Source organism: Stigmatopora argus, chromosome 16, assembly GCF_051989625.1.
Source record: "Stigmatopora argus isolate UIUO_Sarg chromosome 16, RoL_Sarg_1.0, whole genome shotgun sequence".
Taxonomy (NCBI): domain Eukaryota; kingdom Metazoa; phylum Chordata; class Actinopteri; order Syngnathiformes; family Syngnathidae; genus Stigmatopora; species Stigmatopora argus.
In genome coordinates this window covers 4,217,985-4,239,123 of record NC_135402.1, presented here as the reverse complement: position 1 = coordinate 4,239,123, position 21,139 = coordinate 4,217,985, and the positions used below count along the sequence as shown (strand labels likewise).

At 40.1% G+C, this 21,139-nt stretch overlaps 1 protein-coding gene across 8 annotated transcripts in view; it reads left to right on the top strand.

Annotated features, from left to right (window-relative positions):
• shroom3 (shroom family member 3) overlaps positions 1–21,139 on the top strand; it is a 30,439-nt gene that overhangs the window by 1,399 nt on the left and 7,901 nt on the right. For 3 of the 8 annotated variants that reach the window (XR_013305458.1, XM_077622275.1, XM_077622274.1), the window contains exons 2-16: positions 93–476; positions 2,434–2,588; positions 9,141–9,332; positions 14,582–14,707; positions 15,678–15,878; positions 16,213–16,526; positions 16,606–16,825; positions 16,945–17,000; positions 17,107–17,548; positions 17,654–17,932; positions 18,692–19,088; positions 19,172–19,311; positions 20,051–20,188; positions 20,270–20,718; positions 20,893–21,099. Coding sequence is in view for 7 of the 8 variants with exons in the window: in XM_077622275.1 (XP_077478401.1) it covers positions 279–476; positions 2,434–2,588; positions 9,141–9,332; positions 14,582–14,707; positions 15,678–15,878; positions 16,213–16,526; positions 16,606–16,825; positions 16,945–17,000; positions 17,107–17,548; positions 17,654–17,932; positions 18,692–19,088; positions 19,172–19,311; positions 20,051–20,188; positions 20,270–20,718; positions 20,893–21,099 (3,514 nt within the window). In the remaining variant the exon portion in view is untranslated. Of the gene's footprint in view, positions 1–92; positions 477–2,433; positions 2,589–4,668; positions 4,875–9,140; positions 9,333–12,178; positions 12,670–14,581; positions 14,708–15,677; positions 15,879–16,212; positions 16,527–16,605; positions 16,826–16,944; positions 17,001–17,106; positions 17,549–17,653; positions 17,933–18,691; positions 19,089–19,171; positions 19,312–20,050; positions 20,189–20,269; positions 20,719–20,892; positions 21,100–21,139 lie in introns of those variants that run through there. The other 5 variants (XM_077622276.1, XM_077622277.1, XM_077622280.1 and 2 more) reach the window with 5 other exon arrangements.

The following is a 21,139-nucleotide window of genomic DNA, read 5'->3' as shown; positions in this document are numbered from 1 at the left end:
AGCTTTAATGAAAAGTTTTTTTGCAGACGAGGTTGCCAGTGCGCGTCCCGGTGTTGTTTAAACGGACTTTTTGGCTTCTCTTTGCGCTTCAGGAATGCACTGTGCACTTTGCGGCTCGGTGCTCGGATACCTCCTGCTCTGCCTTTCCTCCACGGGAAGTAGTTCCAAGTGGATCGCGGTCATGTGCTCGTGAGCGACAGACCCCTGTCGTCAGCCTGGTCCCCCCACCCCCTCGGTCCGCCCGGCTGCAACCGGAGTGAGGACCAGGGGAGCCCGCTATGAGCGCTTCCTATGCGGACATGGACGATGGCCGGGTGGGGCTCCAGCAGCAGCAGCAGCAGCAGCAGCAGCAGGCGGCGGGCGGAGGAAGAGGGGCCGGCTGGGCGCTGGTGGAGGCCCGGCTGCAGGGTGGAGCTCCGTGGGGATTTACGCTTCAGGGTGGCCTGGAGCACGGAGAGCCGCTTATCATCTCCAAGGTACAATCGTGGCAATGACGTCAAACTATGTTGAAAATGTTCATTTGCAACTTTTTTTTTCTTTTCTTGCAGTAGGCATACAATGTTTAGATTGAAAGCTGTGAGTTATTTCACGCATCATACAATTCCATAAACACAACTTTTTATCCTCTAAAACATCCCTTATAATGAAATAAACATTGGGATGTGTTCAAAAATCACATTAAGTAGAAATGATCCCAGTACACTACAGCAAAAAGTGTTTTTCTTAGTTTATATATATATATATATATATATATATATATATATATATATATATATATATATATATATATATATAGTATATATATATAGTATATATGTATGTATATGTTTGTATGTGTATATGTATGTGTGTGTGTATATATGTTTGTATATGTATAAATGTGTGTATGTATATGTATGAATAAGTGTGTGTGTGTATATGTATATACATGTATAAGTGTGTGTGTGTGTGTTTATATGTATGTATAAATGTGTGTATGTATATACATGTATAAGTGTGTGTGTGTGTGTGTTTATATGTATGTATAAATGTGTGTATGTATGTATAAATGTGTGTATATATGTAAATGTGTATATATATATGTACATGTGTACATGTGTGTACATGTGTACATGTATATATGTAAATGTGTACGTGTGTACATGTATGTATGTAAATGTGTAGGTGTGTACATGTATGTATGTAAATGTGTACGTGTAAATGTGTACGTGTACATGTATGTATGTAAATGTGTACATATGTGTATCTAATCTCAACATGGCAAATTCCTAATTTACAGGTAGTATCAGTGTAAAGTTTAAGGTTCTCTTCTGCTATTTTTTTTACTCATTTTAAAAATTCCACTGAAGAAAAAGGTCATATTATCCAGTCATTCTTGCTAATGTTTACACGGCCTAGTTTTACAAAAGTACAAAGCAGCAGGCGAGCTTGCTATTATGTGTGTGAGGGTGTTTTCCAGGGATGGGAGCCAAAATAGTTTGAAACAGGATAAGAATGTGAAATATGTGTTAGGGTTTTTTGTTATTTTTTCATTTTGTTTTGTGATAGTTAAAGATTGTGAAACCATCATAGACCTCTTGTTTTTACTCCAGCGTTCTCTTCCTATCTGCTTTTATTTAACATTTTATCTTCTGATTATTTACCATCTGCTCATGTCTTAGTTTCTTTCGCTAGGTTCACTTATTCCGTGTATTTCAGGTCAGGCTAAATAGTCTTAAAGAGTTTAATCTGGAGGTCCCCTGAGCTGCACGGAACTAACTAGCATAACATGAGTTTAGTTTAATCAGTAGATGAGGTCATTCAATATTGGAAAAAAAAAAATCAATTACCACACTTGTGATAGTCAATTTCATTGTATTTACCAGATTTCATTGCAATGACAGTTAAAGACATGACATCACTGCTATTGAATGATTATGTTTCACTGCCAATGACGGCAGAAGATGTCCATTTTGAAGAGCAAGGCAAAGTTTGAGCACACTTTCTGCCCAACAACGCCAGCAGAAACATAGCAATGTGACCTTGACACATCGCACACTTGATAGAAACATGGCGATGTCCACTGGCTCACTCAGATACCGACAGCTAAGAGCTGTCATCACTATGGCTGATAAAGCGCTCAAGCTTTGCTGATACGCCGTGGTGTGTGTGATGAATCGTCACAAAAGTGATCTTCCTATCTGCTTAGCATTTTTATTTTAACCGGTTCGAGCTGACTGAGTCGTTTAAACAAGTGAAGCCCTTCATTCTTCAAACATGTTTAAGATTCTACAGAGGCTATGAAATATAATAATATCAGTGTTGTGACTATTCTCTATTAAAATGCACTGGCCAAACATTCCACGTATTACTATAATGTTGTATGGAAACCAGTCTATTAAACAATCATTTTGGTTTATTTCCCGATGGGTGACCAAGTATTTGGCTTTGCAGGTGGAAGAGGGCGGTAAGGCTGACCGTTTGGAGTGTCCACTGCAAGTGAGGGATGAGATTATCATCATAAACAACATCGACTTGACAGGTTACCGTCAGGAAGCCATCGCTCTTGTCAAAGGATCCCATAAAACTCTACACATCACCGTCCGCAGGTAAGGGGAAAATTCTTATGTTCAGAAGAATGGCAACTATTTAGGTGGAGACCACCAATATCTTGAATTTGTAATGTCCCTGGCAGAAAAAGTCTAATCTTTTAGAATGACTGGTATGTTTTTGGGCTTGGGGCGTGGCTGCTTGCAAGGCTTCTGTTGCTACTGCAGCTTTTATTTTGTGGAAGTCCCATGAGAAGACTGACAACACAAGACTTAGCACATACTTAACGAAGTCTATTAGATGCTGTAGCACACATGGATTTTTTTTTAAGGTGTGGCAAGAATTCATGAATACGGTTCCTCTAGAACATGTGTCAAAGTGGTGGCCCGGGGGCCAAATCTGGCCCGCCGCATCATTTTGTGTGGCCCGGGAAAGTAAATCATGAGTGCCGACTTTCTGTTTTAGGATCAAATTAAAATGATGAGTATAGATGTATATTAAATTTCCTGATTTTCCCCCTTTTAAATCAATAATTGTCATTATTTAATCTATTTTTTTCTGTTTTTAGTTCAAAAATCATTTTGGAAAATCTAAAAATATATTTAAAAAAAGCTAAAATAAACATTGTTTTAGATCTATAAAAAACTGAATATTCAGGGCTTTTAATCCAGTTCTTTTAATCTATTTATTAAAAAAAATATCTAAATATTATATCTAAAATGGTGTGTGTGTGTTGAACTTCCAGTGGAAATCCTGTAGCCAGAAAGAATCTTTTGTAAATGGAAAAAACAACAACATATTTTGCTTAATATCATTTATGCAGTTATTCAGGTTTGCGCTTATAACTCGAATATAATATGAATATGCATGGGAGACTGTAAAGTAGGTTGAACTTTAGAACTTCCTCTGTGAGCTGCCTTCACCTTTGGACTATCTTGCACACTGACATGATCATATCAACAAGATATCTGGGGCGGAATTCGTGAGGATGTCAGGAAGCTCAAAGTATGGAAAACTTTCTACTCTTTATTATCTAGGAATAGGAAAATGATGGTACTTGTCTTGATATTGAGAAAAATTGCAATTAAATAACATCCTTGTAAAAATTTAAGCCGATAATGTACCGTGGGCGTTTCGATAGATTGTGCGTGTCGGTTTATGGTGCCTGGCACATTTTATTTGGGTGTGGGGGTGCTGAGAGATGACCACGAATGCCGGTTGGGCCCATGTTTTTCGTTCCTAGATTGTGCATTCTAATGATGTCTTGTCCTCAAGATCTGTCGTTAATGTTAGATTAGCCTGTTGTAGCTTGAAGTATTGTTTATTTTTGTTCTGGAGGCTGGCAGTTAAGCGAAGGAGTTTTAATTAATGCATAGATGAACGTTAGCGTGCATTTTTTGACTTGCTCAGTGACTTCGACAATATTGTAAGGGTAGGGAAGTATTTGTGTTTGCCATGGTGTTTATTGAATCGTCCCACAAATTGCCAAGTGTAAATAATGGCTTTTGTCTAAGTGCACAAGTGAAAATTCTATCTATGCTGTCTTGTTATAGCTAGCCCGTGCTGCGTCCTCCAGTCACTTTTTCTTTTAAATTTGGGGCTTTTAAGTGCTGCAATTCCAAGCTCCTCCCTGTCGTTGTCATGGTAATGAAATTCAACAGTAGTGGTAATGTCCCATTTGAAGATGGGCTGTATTCATCAGACATAAAATGGTATGAAGTCTTTTAAAATTGGGGATTTTTGCGACTATATGGAAACTTAAAACATTAAATAAATAAAAACTGGAAATATATCTTGTGTTTAAATATCCATATTTTGCCACTTTGGGGGAAAAGACACTCTAATGGTGAACTGACTCATGTTTCTCACTAATCAAAGCAAGTGTTTTGCAAAAGTAGCAGTTAAAATAAGACGTTTAGCTTTATCAGTAGTAGTTGAAGACCCAATGTTAGTGAACATGTGATCTTCTGTGCATGTATGCTGCTAATGTTGTGTGGCTTTAAAAGGTGTGTTTAAATCCGCCAAGGGTGTTTGAGTGCATCCTTCATCCTCTATTTCTAGAGACAAAAGGTGTATCACTCGGAGCACACCTGTCAAAAGCTGCGTCACTCACCATACCTGTCTGTCCAACTACCTGCCTAGTTTCCATTCCTGCCACGCTCCCTTTCTGATAGGTTCATTCCAGCGAAACCTGGTTGGTTAAAGAAAAACAGAAAAAAAATAGAGCCAAAGGAGCAAAGTTAAACGGCAAAGTGGTACAGGAGCACACTAACATTTCAAAAGAAGAATACCATTAGATCTACAATACAAAACATCATATTTTCCAGGACCTCTGCATCAGAATTGTAAGTTTTTTTGTACAATTTGCACTTCAGCGTATTAGACATACAGATTTGACCTGAGCAGTGGCAACTTAAGTGAAAGTAAAATTGACTTTGTCTTGCTAAATCGTGGCAGTTTCATAAGATCCATAGATTATGCATGTTTGATGAAACTCCCTATAACTTATTTATGTTTTTTGGGGGGAGGTTTAAACCACTTGTGAGATTTATATGTGAAAATAAAGTGTATTTCTTCATACCGAGGTGAGCAAATGAGGCTAATGTGTAGCAAGGACCTTCTTTTAATCTTTACCTGACGCTTAAGGCTTTGAGATAAGACTTTCCCTGCTCTCTTGAGCAGGTTTGTTTTGAGTTTTCAATTTGTGTGGAAGTATCAGTGTTTCATAAGTCTGTGTGTGTTTTGAGCATGCGTGTTCCCTGTATTGCTCACATTCTGCAGATGTTTTGTCATTTAATACTCCCTTAGAAGCAGTATCCACTGCAATGGTGTTATATTGCAATTGACTTTAGTCTTCCATTCAGGCAAAAAAAAAAGAAGAAACTCCATACATTGAACCCGCTTGTTGTTTGCCGTAATGATATCACTATTTGTTCATCTAATTTATAACTAAATTACTAGTATGGCCATATTTTGGGCACACATCTAATTATTGGACAGGATTCTTAGTTGAGGCAGAGAGCTTTGTCACTACCGCAAGTAACAGTTTGATGAATAATTGCAACTTTTAAAATTGGTATTTAAAGGTGGACAATTGTGTAAAATTGTTGTGATGTTGCTTGTTCAGATGATAATTAAAATGAAGTCACTGGAATGTTAGGAGGTTTAGCAGGTTTGGCCAAGTTCATCAGCCTAATTTTGCTGTTCTAATTATAGCTTAAAACCAAACATGGGTACATTTCACCAAATTAAGTACTTAGATATTTCAATTTCAGAATTTAGTGTCCATATGGTCTCATGTTGACTGATTATTTAAGGGAAATAATTCTTTGGTTTTATTAATTGTAGTTATTTTTCATAATTCTCAATTTTTTTTAATGATTTTTTTTTAATTGCTTCTCTACTACAGTATATTATTCTGTTGCATTTATGATATATATATATATATATATATATATATATATATATATATATATATATATATATATATATATATATGTATGTATATGTAAAAAGATATTAAATGTGTCTGTGTGTGTGCGTGTCTGTGTGTGCGTGTCTGTGCGTGCGTGTCTGTGCGTGCGTGTCTGTGTGTGTGTGTGTGTGTATGTATACAAACACGAACCCCAAGGCAATTTTCATTTTCATGTGACATGAGTATCAACTGCATTTTATTTTCAGTCTTTGCTCACAATCTTCATTAATGTTAAATTCAAAGGTATTTAATTGATTTGTAAAAAAGTGTGTGTAAGTTGTTACATAATATTTCCATCCACACTTGACATTATAGAGTTTGCTAACTGAAATATATTTTTTAATTTTGTGGGGTAGTTATTTTTTTAAATTCTTATTTAATTAGCGACTTTTCAAAGTATGGAAATTTACATTGATAACCGTAAACTCGATTTTGATTAATTTAATTAGGTTCGAGATGTTTCTTAGTAACTTTGTCTGTACTTGATAGTTTATTCCCATCAGTATTTTTTTAACTACACTTTGATAACTTGCTGATGATCTGGTACATCTTTATTATTGCGTTTTGTTGGGCAAATGCTACTGATACCATCCAATGTCATTATAAAGAAATCATTTTTTTTCCTTCTTCGAACTCATTGGTCAACTTTCATGGTAATCAACATCTAATCCATTTAAACTGGGAGGGCTCATTCATTCATTGCTGTCAGCCCTCCCAGTTCAAATGGATTAGATAGAAATTCACATGTAAAGTATGAAGACAGCCACATGGATGTCTGTCATTGTCAATGGCAACTGAAAGAGTAAATTTTTTCTTCTTAATTTCTGGAAGGGGTTAAGTTCAAGCTGTGTCTTTTGTATTTCTCTGCTCGAACAGTTTCTTTGTCTTCTCCCATTCAATCATTTTCGCTGACTCTCCTCCTTTGTGCCAGCTTGACGTAATCAAACTGAATGAATGTTTGACTTTCTGTGCCCCAAAAAACGAACAGGAAGGAGTCATTACAGGGACAACCTCAACAAAACCGTTTCTGGGACAACCACTCTGCACGAGTGTGTAGCCATGGGTGTTCTTTAATAAGATTCTGGAGACAGGCAGTTCGCAAAGGGACAAAACTATCCTTCTTTTATGGCCGACCGTGACTGTTAAACCTCTAATTAGGTTCAGAGACAACTTTCTTTTTACTGTGTTGTGATAAACAATGGCGTTGATGTTTGAGTAGATGTTGAGCAAGCCGAGGCCTTTGTGCTCGGTGATGTGTTCGCAAAATTGAAGTGGCATTCATTCCCCCGAGAAGATGTTGTTACTTGAACGCCGTTCTTTGAATTCATTTCTTTTGGAAGTGGAACCATCAGACATTCCTGTGTTGTCAGACATCCAAACTGAGCTCTCCTTTCGGCTTATGTTCAATTCAACAGGATTTGTTTGTGTAAAAAGGCAATATAACCAGATAATCCCCACACAGGCAACACAACTCAATCAGGTTTAATTCAGAAACTATTAGGACGTTGTCAGTTTTTTTGTTTGTTTTGTTTTTTACAATTTTCTCTTCATGCACACCACAGTTGAAATGAGAAGAATTTAAAGTGTAGTCTTTCAATACTGATCATTTTCATTCATTCATTGTATTTTTTTTTCCATTTAGAAATAGCTTGTACAATAGTCGTATTACAGAATGTGATGGATGGATTTCCTCACCCGTGTATCAATTGTCGTATCACCATATTGTGAGATATTCGTTATCGTGAGCCTCGTCTCGCAAATCGTATTGGGAAGTCCCCCCTAATTTCATGGCATTATTACATTTTCTACTTTGCTAAATGTTCTTGCCCAGCAAAGCTAGCAAAGCCAACCTTCCAATGCACGTGTATGTGTCTGTGTGTGATGGCCAGTGGAATGTGACAACATGGTCGCTCCTGTTGAGGAGACTTCTGGGTGTTCCACATTCCCGACACCAGTTGAACAGGTTTCACTTCGAGCTTCTTCCTCGTGCATCTTACTTTTTTTTGGATTGTTTATTCCCATTTCAAAGATGTGTTGATTCAAATTTAGGTGGAGGGAGACAAATTCTCTGCAGGAAATTCATTATCATTTTCACACAACAATTATGTTTCTATATGTCCTCGCAACTAAGCAGAAATGACATTTTGCGAACACTATAACAACTGTGTATATAAATTATTGTACCAAAATAAGAACACTGTAGAAGTACAGCCACCACTGAATTGTTTTGTCATGTTGCCCAAATTGCCACAAGAAAATACCAAAAAGGTAACGAGGTATGCAGGCTTATCAGTCTTTAAATCGACGGTTTATGAAGAAACGGGTTTACTGGTGTGTAAACATGCTCGTATCTTATCTCACACAATGGATGAAAAGTAAACCGTGGACATATTGCCTTTTTATCTACGAACCGTCACTATCCACATGATGTTATATACAGTAAGTTTTCTTAATAAAAAAAATGAAACTCTACAGGCATACCAGTGGTACACAGACTTTTGCAAGGCAATGAACATTTATTATGTTAATAAATGTTATTTATACACATGAGTTATTGCACATTTACTTTCCCATGAAAGAAAATATGTACTTTCATTCATGGCTTTTTTCCTACCAGCATACCAGGACATCATACTGACTTTTAATAATATTTTTGCATTGTTTCTAATTATCATTTTCTTCTCTATGGTTCCAAATGACCTCTTTTTCCAAAGGTCAACAGTCCTCCATATTTTATTCTGGTTACACTGCGGAGTCGTAATTCATACTTGGAACAAAGTGTAGTTATTCATCATTATAAATCAGTGTAGTAATATGACGTATCCCAAATTGAGCTATTTGTTTCTCCATTTATTCTCCTCACTGCCATTGAGGAAGAGCATTGGTTATTTCCACTGTGTGGATTAAAAAAAAGAAACAAGAAGGAGCAAAACAAGACGTATTGTCTGCCACAGAAGCATAATAACGCATTAACTGGGTTCATTTTGTCTGTGGCAAAGTGAATGTTGAGTAAGCGTAATTAAATTACTGATTTTTTTCCAGATGAAAACAAACAGTGCTTACTTGAGACAACATAATTATACATAGGGAAGCTGATTCTAAGTTGTTTGGATGATTTTCCTTTTTCCATCCTCAGGGAATTTGATCCGGGATATATTGAAGAATTTGGCTCTTCACCTCCCTCATATCCTTCATCCTTTTGTGCTCCGTCACCCCCTCCTCTTTCATCGACACCACCACCACCGCCACCGCATCAACAACAACAACAAAAAGCAAGCCAACGCACACCATGTTCAACGGGAGGAGTCCAACTACGCATCAAGAACAGGTATTTCACTAATACTGACTCAGTGACACCACGTTATCTTCATTTTTTTTTGCATTCAAGGTTATACATGACATAAACAAATAGGTGACAAGTTTACTAGTGGCAGTTGGGTAGGGTCATGACCCTACTTGGTATGATATGATGTCTTGGCTTCCTGTCCTTTGCATATGCACAAGTGTTGGCGGATTTATTAACTTTGGTTGTGTTTCTTGGAGGCAAGGTTCAAACGGCCAATATTTCCATGGTGATCACGTCACAGGTTTCTTTCACAGCAGCATTTCCTTGTCTTAGTAATTAGTTACATGTTGGGAATATGTCGGCACAAGAACTGGTTTTGGTTTTAGATCATATCACGATATTTTCAGTGTAAAGATTTATTTGTAGTCCTCAACAAGAATGTGTCAAATGCAAGGCAGGGGGGTGAGATCAGGTCTACCATATGTTGTTTTTGTGGCCCACTAAAGGGAATTTGTGAGCTTGACGTTGAACTTTTTACACTTTTAAAAGATTGTACATTGAATTGGACAATATTGGCAATGTACACTTTTGTATTTGGTGGAACGTTACTTTGTTTAAAAGCATTGGCTGCTTTTGACAGCAAGTCCTGATTCAATGTTCTCGTAAACCAATCACCATTCTTGCCCCTTATTCTCTTTCCCGTGTAAGTTGGGGTACATACAAACCATCTATAAATACCAACACTAGTATTCCAACTGCCTTTGACCTGATAAGGAGGTCAAATCACGTCACGTGTGTTAGAATGTGGTAAGGACCACAGCCTCATGATGGTGCTAAAGTGTGACTTAAATTCTTGAAGTTATGTAGGTATGTTGGAGGAACTTGGTTGAACTTTAAGAAGGTATAAATTGGGAGGTTGCTGCTTTTACAGAATCCCAAAGTAGCCGTAGGTCTCCGTTAATGATATACAAGCTTTTGCGCAGTCTTCGTTTGGATATAAATGGCAAAAAGAAAAGACATTCCAATGACAAAGGAGTGTCTCACGAGCCAAGGAGGAACCCCATGACATGGTAGTGGAGATGGAATAGATAACGGTGTGGATTTTCTACTCTTCTGATTTAAACAAGAGTAGAACGTCTGTGTTGTGGTTGTATTTCCCACAACCTCCTTGACTCAGGGCTATCATCAGATAACAATGGGTGGGGATGGTGAGGATTCGTCTGTCTCATTGGTCCAGAAACAGGAAGTGGACCTGATCCCCAAGGGGCTGGGTGTTCATTTGTAAAGGACATTGATAACAGGTTCCCCCATTTCTTTCATTTCCTCTCCTTCTTTCCTTAATCTCTCCATCCTTTCCTGCCAACCACCCCTATTTGGTTTCTAGGCAATTCTGCTCACTTCTTCCTTAATCCTACTTATTTTGATTCGTTACTTCTGAAAGTCCAGGAAAAAAACATCTGTATTTTCTCCTGTCACCCCTCCAAACATTTACTCCACCCTCCTTTCTATTTTTTTTTTTTTACATACCTCTGCAGCTCTAGCTTTGTTTATCCTCACTCGACGGAGCTTTAGATTGACTCATCGCACTTCCTAAAAAATGACATCATCAAATAATTACTTTAACAAAATACACTGCAACAAAATCATGCTCTTTTGTCAGGTGAACCTTGGCATCATCATGTCCCATTAACTATTAGTTGTGCAACCATGTTTCTTGAAACCTTTTTCACAATAAAACTTGTTTTCCGTTGCACCAGAGTAACAATCAGGTCATTACTTTAATGCCTTTTACACGCGCTGTGCAAATTTGATGGTTGTAAATGACCAATGCACAAGCACCTTAAGGGAAAAAATTCAGTTTTCTGGACTATCAGTCGCACTTTTTTTTTTCATAGTTTGGGTGGGCCTGCGAATGGTTTTTTTTTCACTCTGGCCGTAGGCCTGTTATGTTTTTTTTTTTCAGGCTACAGTTTTCTGGAAGATTGTTATGTTTTCCTATTTAGCCAGCTATTCTCCATTTTTACTATTGACACTTTAATGTCCTCTGTCGACGGCCCGTCGATTTAAAGTATATCCGTAAATATCAAATGCATGATCATATTTTTATACTCTGTTATATATATATATATATATATATATATATATATATATATATATATATATATATATATATATATATCCACACCCACATACACGCTAGCTATTAAAATAGTTTGTTGTACATGGCTTGGCAAACATCTATTTTGATTTCCGCTTAGATCTGAGTGATTGCAGTTATTAAGGACTGTAGCAGTAAGAGTTTCCCACGCCACTTTTGTTGAAAAACGCACTTCGTAATTGGTCTAAATTACTCAGGGAGACTCCACATTTAAAACAGCAATTACTTCATTTCAGTGTATCTGTGTGACTTCTGTGCTTGGATAAAAAGTCAAATATTTACAATCCAAGTTATTTTCATCATTGAATTTTCCTACTAACATGAGGGATCAGTGCAAAATATAGGAATCACAATCCTTACATTTTTTAAAACTGCTTCCATCTGATTTCGTCATATTTTTCATTTATGAGGCATATTTTAAGGTGACAAAAACATTTAAATTCCCATGTCATGGTCAATAGTAATAGTAGTATCACAAATGACACTTTAAAAAAATCCTCTTTTCCCCCTATTTTTAATATACTGACCTGTTTTTATTACACTCTTAGCCCACCACCCTATCAGTTTTTTAGTTTAGAAAGTCTTCTTTCTGGCCTTCCCTCTGACTCTCCCCCTTCTTTTCTCTCTCCTTTTGCCACCTCATCATTGGTCCAGCCAGATTTGGGATGTTTACTTCATGCTTTCAACATGCAGCAGCCTAATGACTCGTAATTGCTTCAATTGCTCAACAAGCTCGAGGTCAGGGGCCAAAGCAGTGCCAGTCTCTCCAGCTCAGCAGTTGTAGGATAGAATTGGAGGGGAAAGGACCCACACACAGGAGCTCAAACTGGCACTAGGTGTTTGTGGGTACTTTTGCTGGAAAGCATAGCATTGGTCCGTTTTAGTCGTAGAAATTATTCATCGACCAGAGACTGGAATTTGGATATGGAAGACTGCTAAAGGATAAAGCTGAGAACCTGCGCGGATCATAATAGTTCCGAAAAGAAGAGTTTTTGGGGCATATATATGTAAGAAAGGCGTGAACATAAACTACAAAAAAAGTGGACTTGGGACTACAGCCATGGAGTTGTTGGAAGTGTTCTATCGCAGGAGGCTGCGAAAGAAGCAAAAGAAAGCGGCGTTAGGACGCTCCGAGGGAGCGCTATGTCGATCTCCATCAGAAGTCAGCGTCAATAACCTGGCAACTGGACTTATTTCTAGAGTTCTCAGATTCACATCCAGGTAAAATAGAGTTTAAACATACTAACTAGCTGAGTAATGGTTGCATGTTCTACCTCTCAATGTAGGATTTGATTTAATTGAAACTGTCAATTTATCAGAAATACCGTATTTTTCCGTATTACTGTGACTTAGGTTGAACCTTTTAAAGCCCAAACCACAAACTAATTGACTGCAAATTAAAATTATTTCAACTCTCAGCTTTTATTGGTGCCCCAGAACAAGAAATCTACAAAATTCCAGGAATCATTTGTTGTTTCGATAGGAAAGTGTTTCGATCTAACTTTTGAATTTGAAGGGAATATTTGTCACTAGTTGTTAATTCAAATAGATTTGCAAGTCCAAATAATTAATTATTATTTATTAATTATTATTACTGGCACTGAAAAATGATAATTTCCCGCCAGTCCTTGACTTTGTTGCAGGCGCAGGTTCAACTCCCAAAACACAAATGCATTGTGATGCGTTCAGGGTGTAGTCCATCTCTCACCCTTAATCAGATGGCTTTAGCCCAGCAATGCTCAGACTAAACAGTACAGACAATTAATTGACAGCTATTTGTGTAATGGAAGCACAGATGATAAATGGTTGAAGCATTCCAGTCACGTCCTGTCATTATGTAGGTTGAGGAGCTTCTGGGACATGCAGAATTTCACGTCGCTGTCCTGTACTTATGCAGATAGCATCTTTTCCTGTTTGTCCGCATGAATAAATACGGAGCAGCCGAGCATATCCAGACTGATGTGAAATGAGAAGTCAGAGCCATGACACTATGTCCTTACAAAATTCCAATGGAGTCAAGCAGCAAAAACCTTGACATGTTGATAGCAGTGATGATAGCATGACTATGATAAGACCTGTGGATCTCAATATTAAGTGGTTAGAAACACTGTGTGGGGGCAATTATGTAAAAAAATCTTTAAAATTAATTTTTGCACACTACATTTCATTGTATTTTGAATAGTACATTTCGAAATATGACAAGTTATTGCATACTTCTACCTTCTCTTTTACTATCCTCAACAACCCTACAACAATTTAAGTATTATAGATGACCACTGGAGTATTTATTATTATTATTTTTTATGAGCAGAAGCTTTCAAAAGCATTCAATATAATGAGGGAAAAAAATCTAATTTTTTTTCCAGATTTGTGGGGGGAAAAGTTTAGTTCTTGAGGCCATTTTCACTTCAAATGATTTCTAAGTCACTAATATCAGCATCACTGTTTAATAAGCCGGTAATATTTTGTTTTCCGTTTCCCCAAATACATGCAATTTGTGTTTTTTCCTCTTTGTATAATCTTTACTTAAAATAGCTGCGCCTTTTCAACTTAGACAGAGCCCTGCAGAATGGCACCATGCAGCTGCAGATGTTTGTCTTCTAACTGTAAGAGGACTCCACCGAATGAACATAATACAAAATTTCCCAACTCTCAAAATGTCAACCATTTCTGTATTTTCTATTCTTCGACGGTCATTGAAAGTACCGTATTTTCACGACTATAAGGCGCACTTAAAAGTCTTAAATTTTCTCCAAAATAGACAGGCCACCTTATAATCCAGTGTGCCTTATATATCGAAAAAAAATAAAATGTGTCATTCATTGAGGGTGCGCCTTATAATGTGGTGCGCCTTATAGTCGTGAAAATACACTACACATTTCATTTTTTATTTTTTTTATTTATGATTAGCTGCCATTGACAGGGATAGACGTCCAATCCATCCCTCCTACACTAAATGGATGGGACGTCTCCTAGTGAGGAACGCATTTCTAGTCATAGCACAAAGTTGAAAAGAGCCACCTGATTGGCCGTCTCACGGTCAAAGTCAGCGAAAGAGTTTACATGAAAAAACGTGAAATCCAGCCAAGATTCTCCCGCTGCAATAACAACACGCGCAAAAAAATCCCCGCAGACGCAGTGAGACGTCATCTCGTCCTCACTCGTGGCATTCAACAAAATTGGGTGAAGGTCAGCGGGAGTCAGACCGGGAAGGGATGGACACCATGAGCAGTGCCTGGCACCACAATTACCACGCAAGGTCAGTGTCCACAAATATTTTGATTCCCTTTCCAAACTCCTCTTCATCTCCTAGTTAAGCGGAACGTAAATATTGCTGGCTGAAATTTCGTGCTCGTGTTTCAGGCCCGATGAGTGCCGTTGTCTATTACAAGTCTGTTATGTAAGGAAAAGTTGTTAGTTGGGAGATTTATATCATCAGACAAAGTCACGTCACTGTTTTTGTTAAGCAGCAGTAAATGGAAGTGAAAGGCTCGGACATGACTCTGTTTGTTAGGCGGGGGCATTGACGCTAATACCCGAAGTGGGGGGAATTCTTCATGTTCTCTCCCCACGTCACCTCCGGGGATCCCATGGCAACATCTCACCCACCACAGCAGAGACACGCACTCTGCTGACTCTAATGTCATGCTGTTCGCTTTAAACTGAGCCATTCCGGATAGGAATTGTTTATTTTTATTTTTTTTTAATATTTTGAAAGGGTGGATAAGGCCTGACAGAAGTTGGAGAAGTAGAGAAAGTTACTGACACAGAAAAAGGAACGACGGACAAAGACTGCCCTCTTTTCAAAAGCAGTAATTGCATTGTGTTCGGTTGGAAGAGTTGGTGAACCAGAGACACACGCACACAACACACACACACACACACACACACACACACACACACACACACACACACACACACACACACACAACCACATACACTTACAGCACTCAAAACCTCATTTTCATGCATTTGCTTTTGCTCCATTCCAAACATCATATTTCTAATTAAATATTAGAAGTCATGTACTGTTTAGTTGGCCTGGTGGTCTTACTCTTGAAACCATTTGCATAGTACACAATTACCCGGTCAACTACTGGTTGTGTTTTCTGCGGCTTTCATTTAAATTTCTACAATTGCATTTATGTTGTTTGGCCAGAAAATGGACTGAATATCTATCACCGCCTATGGCGCTTTTCCTTAAAGATGCATCTCTCTGTGTTGAGCAGTGCCTCCGCCACAAACCTCTCAGGTGGCTTTGAGTCGGACGGACTGAGGAAGAGTCCTGACCAGTACAGCTCAAGGGGCAGCATGGAGAGTCTGGATCCTCCTCATCCTGCCCATCATCAGCACCACCACGCGCTGGGTCATCACGTTCACAGTGAGCCCCACCCAGCCTACTCCTCCTGCCAACAGTTATCCTACGCCAGGTTTGTGTCTAATCATTAAAATCTTGAACCAGTGCCTATTTTGATCCCTTCAGGCGATTGCATCTTTCTTTAAATTGGCATATGAAGAGAATTTCTGTATGTGAACTGCTATATTGTTTGGTTGTGCATATATTCAGAGGCAGATATCTGTTGTTCATGTTCATGTTTATGGTTCAGGCCCAAAGGTAATCTGAAACTGAAGATTCACTTGTTTAAATTTGCACTACTACTACAGAACGATTCTATTGGGCAGAGTGAGAGAAGTCAGATATACAAAAAAACCCTCTAAAGAACATCCACTGAATCCTCCGAAAAAACGACTGTCTCGCTCTAGGTCGTCCAACAGCATTGATCACCTCCACAGCAAGCGGGACTCTGCATACTCCTCCTTCTCCACCAGCTCCAGTATCCCAGAGTACCTTGCCTCTGCTCCGGCGTTCGGTCCCGAGCGCTCTTCTTCCCTGGAGACCATGCCCCAGAGAGGAAGAGGAAGTGGCGAAATGCAACAAAGCGACATACGTTACATCCAGACGGTTTACAGTGGCCAGCAGGGACATTCTCAGGAGCAAGAACTGAGCTCTGGATTGGACGCATCGCTACGTGATGCAAAAAATGGGGCAAAAGGAGGGCAAAGCAGGGATGCACCAAGTAATATCCCACTTTCAGGAAAGCTCTTATTTTGTCATTCTATGTCATTTAAATGAACCTCTTCTGCCTGGTTTAATAGGTGGAGTCTGTTACCGTGGCAGCTGCAGTAGCGGTGCTGTGCTGGCTACAAACCGGCACAGTGTGGGTCCTATATGGCCACCGGGAACCAGCCACAGCTCCTGTGAGAACCTCAAGGGAGCACCTGCTCCACCACGGCGCAGTGACAGCTTCGCAGTCACCAAGAACCACGAGAGGCCCAACTCTTGGTCCAGCGTAGAGCAAACCCGTGCGACTCACAGGTAAAGTGACGTTTTTTTTTAAAGCAACACCTTCAAGCATTACGCATGAAAATTATTCTTTGCAGTAAGGCTATCTTTGTGAACATGAAATGTAATCTAATGGATCATGTCCCAATCAGGTCTTTGCAGAAGGGGTCCTGGCATCACTCCTCTGGCCCGGTGGCCTTGAGTACAGGTAAAAACATACCCCAGGGGTCAAATCATTTTTTTTAAATATAACAATCCAGGTTGACTACATCATACTTTGAAATGCCAAATTTGTATTATCTTTGTCATTTTAGCTAAAGGGTCATGCATCACCGAGGGTCAACTGCACACAGTCATTGAAAAGAGTCCAGAAAGCAGCCCCACCACAAAGCCCCGACAGGGCTTTTCCCCACCAGGATCACCTACTGGATCTTCTGCTAGTCAAGCTCCCCAATCAGGGCGCCCCGTTCTCCCCACAGGAGTGTACCCCGTGCCTCAGCCTGAGCACCACTATGCCCAAATACCCAGTTCGAGTCTCATGTCACCCACCACAGCAGTTTATCCTGCTCTGGCCAAGGGCAGCAATTGGCAGCAAGGTCTGCAGAATGTCAGAGGGCAGGAAGAGGACGTGAATTGGAGGGATGGAAAACTGCCACATATTGAAAAAGGTCACCAGAGGAACATTTCATCATCGCACCCCTTCGCCACTATTTCAACAATTGCCGCGACACAGAGCAGAGCACCAGAGTCAGACAGGTAATAGTTTAAGTCTGTCTTTAAACATCAATTAACAGAAGTTTAAAACTGTAACAAAGTATGTGAGTGGACATAATGTTCTCTTGCAACCCTGACTTTTGTCAGGAATCAACAGGAGTCTAATCTTGGACACCGACCCTTTCCTACTGAAGTAAAATCCGAGAGCCAGGCAGGGGCCAATGTGTCTCATCGTCAGCAGGGGCCTCACTTTCACAGCCCCAATCAACTCCAAATGCATTCCAACCATGGTCCTCAAAGCCAACTAATGCAGGAACAAAATTTCCCAAGTCCCCAAAGTCAGTCAGCTCCAGTACCAAGGAGCCAGACCTGCCAAGAGCGGAGAGACCCTTACACACCCGTACATTCTGGTGGCCAAGTCAGAAGGTATGTGATCTAATAGATATAATTTCATTGGAGTTAGACACGAAAAACATTATTCTTGTCATCTATTTTTAGAACAACTCATGTTTTACTTGAGGGGCTAACAGGTTCTAACGGAGTCCAAATTGGTGACCTCATCATAAGAGATTCCAAACCATCCACCTCCAGCATTTCATTTTTTACTTTTCATTTTTTACTTTTCATTTTTGACGGGTCCTGGAGCCTGAATTCATACGCACTGTCCGACTTAAGAGGAAACAGATGTGTCCGTCACTCCACACAATCTTTTTCAAAACCAAAATAATTTCTCCATATTGAAGAAAGCGAGTATTCAAATATATTCATGCTGCTCTCAAGCTACATACAGAACGCTTACATTTTGGTCTTCAGTACATTCCTAAAGGTGGTGATGTATAACAAAAAGGTGAATGAAAAGCAAATGCAGACATTGCTTAGAACGACAACATCCATTCTATTGCTCAAAAACACTTTAGTATATGTTCTTTATCTTTGAGCCATAATGGTTCCCTTGCATATTTTCAAGCTATCTGTGTCATGAAGGCAAGCCAATTAGATCACAGAGGTTGGCGTTTGAACTTAAACTGATAAAAATCTGGGTGGTCCATTTCCTCTTTAGCCCGGAGGACACGCTGTCCATAATTTTGTCAAACAATTTGAAATCTGGACTATGATGTTGTCTCTTAATGCAGTTCTTCTTTAGGAGAAGGCACAAGAATGCTAAATGTCATCTTCTGTTTTCAGATCGAGCGACCAATCCAACCTTCATTCCGAAGCAATGTCGTATTCCAGAGTTGCGCAGGGACAAGTGCCCCCTTCGCATTCCCAAGGTCAGCACACCTCCTCTACCCAATCCTCCCTCCATTACCATCACTTGGAGCAGATTGAGCAGAACCCAGAGAAAGAACACCCACTGACTCGCCTCGAGAACGCCCTGGTCGAGGTAGGGTCTTGCACCAGTCCCAGCAGCGTTGTCTCCGCCAGTAGTCATGACAGCAATTCATTGGCTGAGGGTACCCAGGGACCCATCCGGAGTCTCTCTGTCCTAGAGAGGGTCAATCGCTTTGAGCATTGCGACAGAGCGGGAAAGCAACGGAGTTACAGCATCGGTCATGGCCACCACAAGAACTCTTTCCATAGGGTAAGTCAAACCATTCCGTTTTACATTGCGTGTACAACATTCACAAATCTAAAAACACTTATTTGGGTCTTTGAAAAATGAAGAATCAGCCGACTGACAAAGGCCAGGGTGGCCCCTGTGGAACAGATGATCTGAAAAGTATGCTAGAAAGAAGCGCCAGAGGGAACAAAGCCCATAGAACCATGAGCTACCGAGGGGGTAGCGTTAACTACAAGAAAGACAGGTGGGTTCATCATGCTATTTCATTCATATGGTGCATTCGTGGTTGGAATTTACATGTAAACCACATTTGGTTAGGTTAGGTTGGAACTTTATTTCATCCCGTACTCGGGAAATTTCTTGGTTGCAGTAGCAAGACAGACACAAGACACACAAGACATTGTAGACCTAGGTAAAAAACTGGAGCCACACCCTGGAAGTCCATAAGGTGGGGACGTGGTGTTCCTTCAGCTTCAGAGTCAACAAAAACACTTGATTTTTTGGCTTTGTTTTTAATCATCCTCATTGGCAGACGGGTATTTTGTTTGGGTCTTCGCACTGAGCTTAATGACCCTAGCCACAAGAAAAATTTGATGTGGGAAAATTTGTCAGCAGAGGAAGGGTCGCAGCTCAACCTGTTAGTGTTCAGTCTGTCTCAAATTTGGCTTCATGAAACTGATCTTATATGGACGGAATGGAAGCTCATTAGCTGTTAGCTTAAGACAACCAGACAAAAGATGTCGATTACTGTTATCTGATGAGGCCAAAATTTATTTAATTGGTAAAAATGCTGCCAAAATAGTGTAAGAGCAATTAAGCGAAGAGTACCAAAAACAACTTTGGCGTGCCTTCAGAAATCCGTCAGAAAAGGACTTGGACATGCACAAAGGCACGTGCACGTTGGTTTGTAAGAACGAAAGATTTTCTATTGGATCTTAATGAGTGTGTTTTTTTGAGCATTCCAATTTCCCTGCCTTATTCAGGACTACGACACCTGATCCCAGTTCAGCCCTGGAGAGGAGCTTGAGCAGCCTCCATCTGGATGGGTCTAGAGAAGATGACAGTCAGACCTCTTGGAAACAAGATGCCCAAAACACGACGAGCACTTCGCAGGACATGAGGTCAGAGGTCACTATGACAAAACACTGCTTCATTTTGCATCGGTCAGACGTCTTAATTTTGAATTCCTTGCCTTAAAACAGATTATACAGGGACTCCTTGATAGACATGCAGTCTAAGGTCCTACGTTCAACATCCTTGAGGCACAATTTCCCCCCTGTTCGATCCTTACGCGCAGCTTCTTCTCCTAATCCTTCCTCACCTGGCAACCATCAGCCCCTGCCTTTCCCGGGAAACCACTACCCCTCGGAAAAGAAAGGCCCTAAAACGATGCCCAAGCCATCTAGCATTGTGATCACTCCCCCGGTTACATCCCCTCACACACCCAAGGAGCGACACGTCGTCGGACCAGAGACCCGAGGCCCGAGTCCCCCGGCCCTGCCCAGCGTTCCGCCGGTCGGAGCGCCCGCTCTCATACGTATCTGTGGACGCAAACGTCTGACTTCGGAGCAGAAAAAACGCTCTTATTCGGAGCCTGAAAACATGAATGAGATTGGGATTTCCGACTCTGGTCCATTCAAAATAGGAGGAGGTAATTGACACAATATGCTTGTTCATCTTTTATATATTCTAAACGCATCGGTTTACATTCAAGCTGCATGCTACGTGATATAGCGCACAAATTAATCTTCCAGCTGTATTTCTGTTTCCCACTGCGCTTAGCTAACCTATCCTGTGAAATGACACTGATCTCCCCATCCGCTAGAGACCAGCGTGGCTGACCGCCGGAAGATGTTTGAACTAGGCTTTGGGAACAATGCCGTATCAAAGCCCGACTTGCGTCAGCTCCAGCAAGATGCTCTCGCTCAATACGTGCGGAGGAAAAAGAATGCCAAGAAAGACGAGGGGAGGGAAAGGACTGGGCTTAGGCCTCTCAGTGCTTATGTACACTCAGACAGCACTTATCCTTCAGGTGCGTTGATCATGGCCCTTATGTATATAGCAGCTTAACC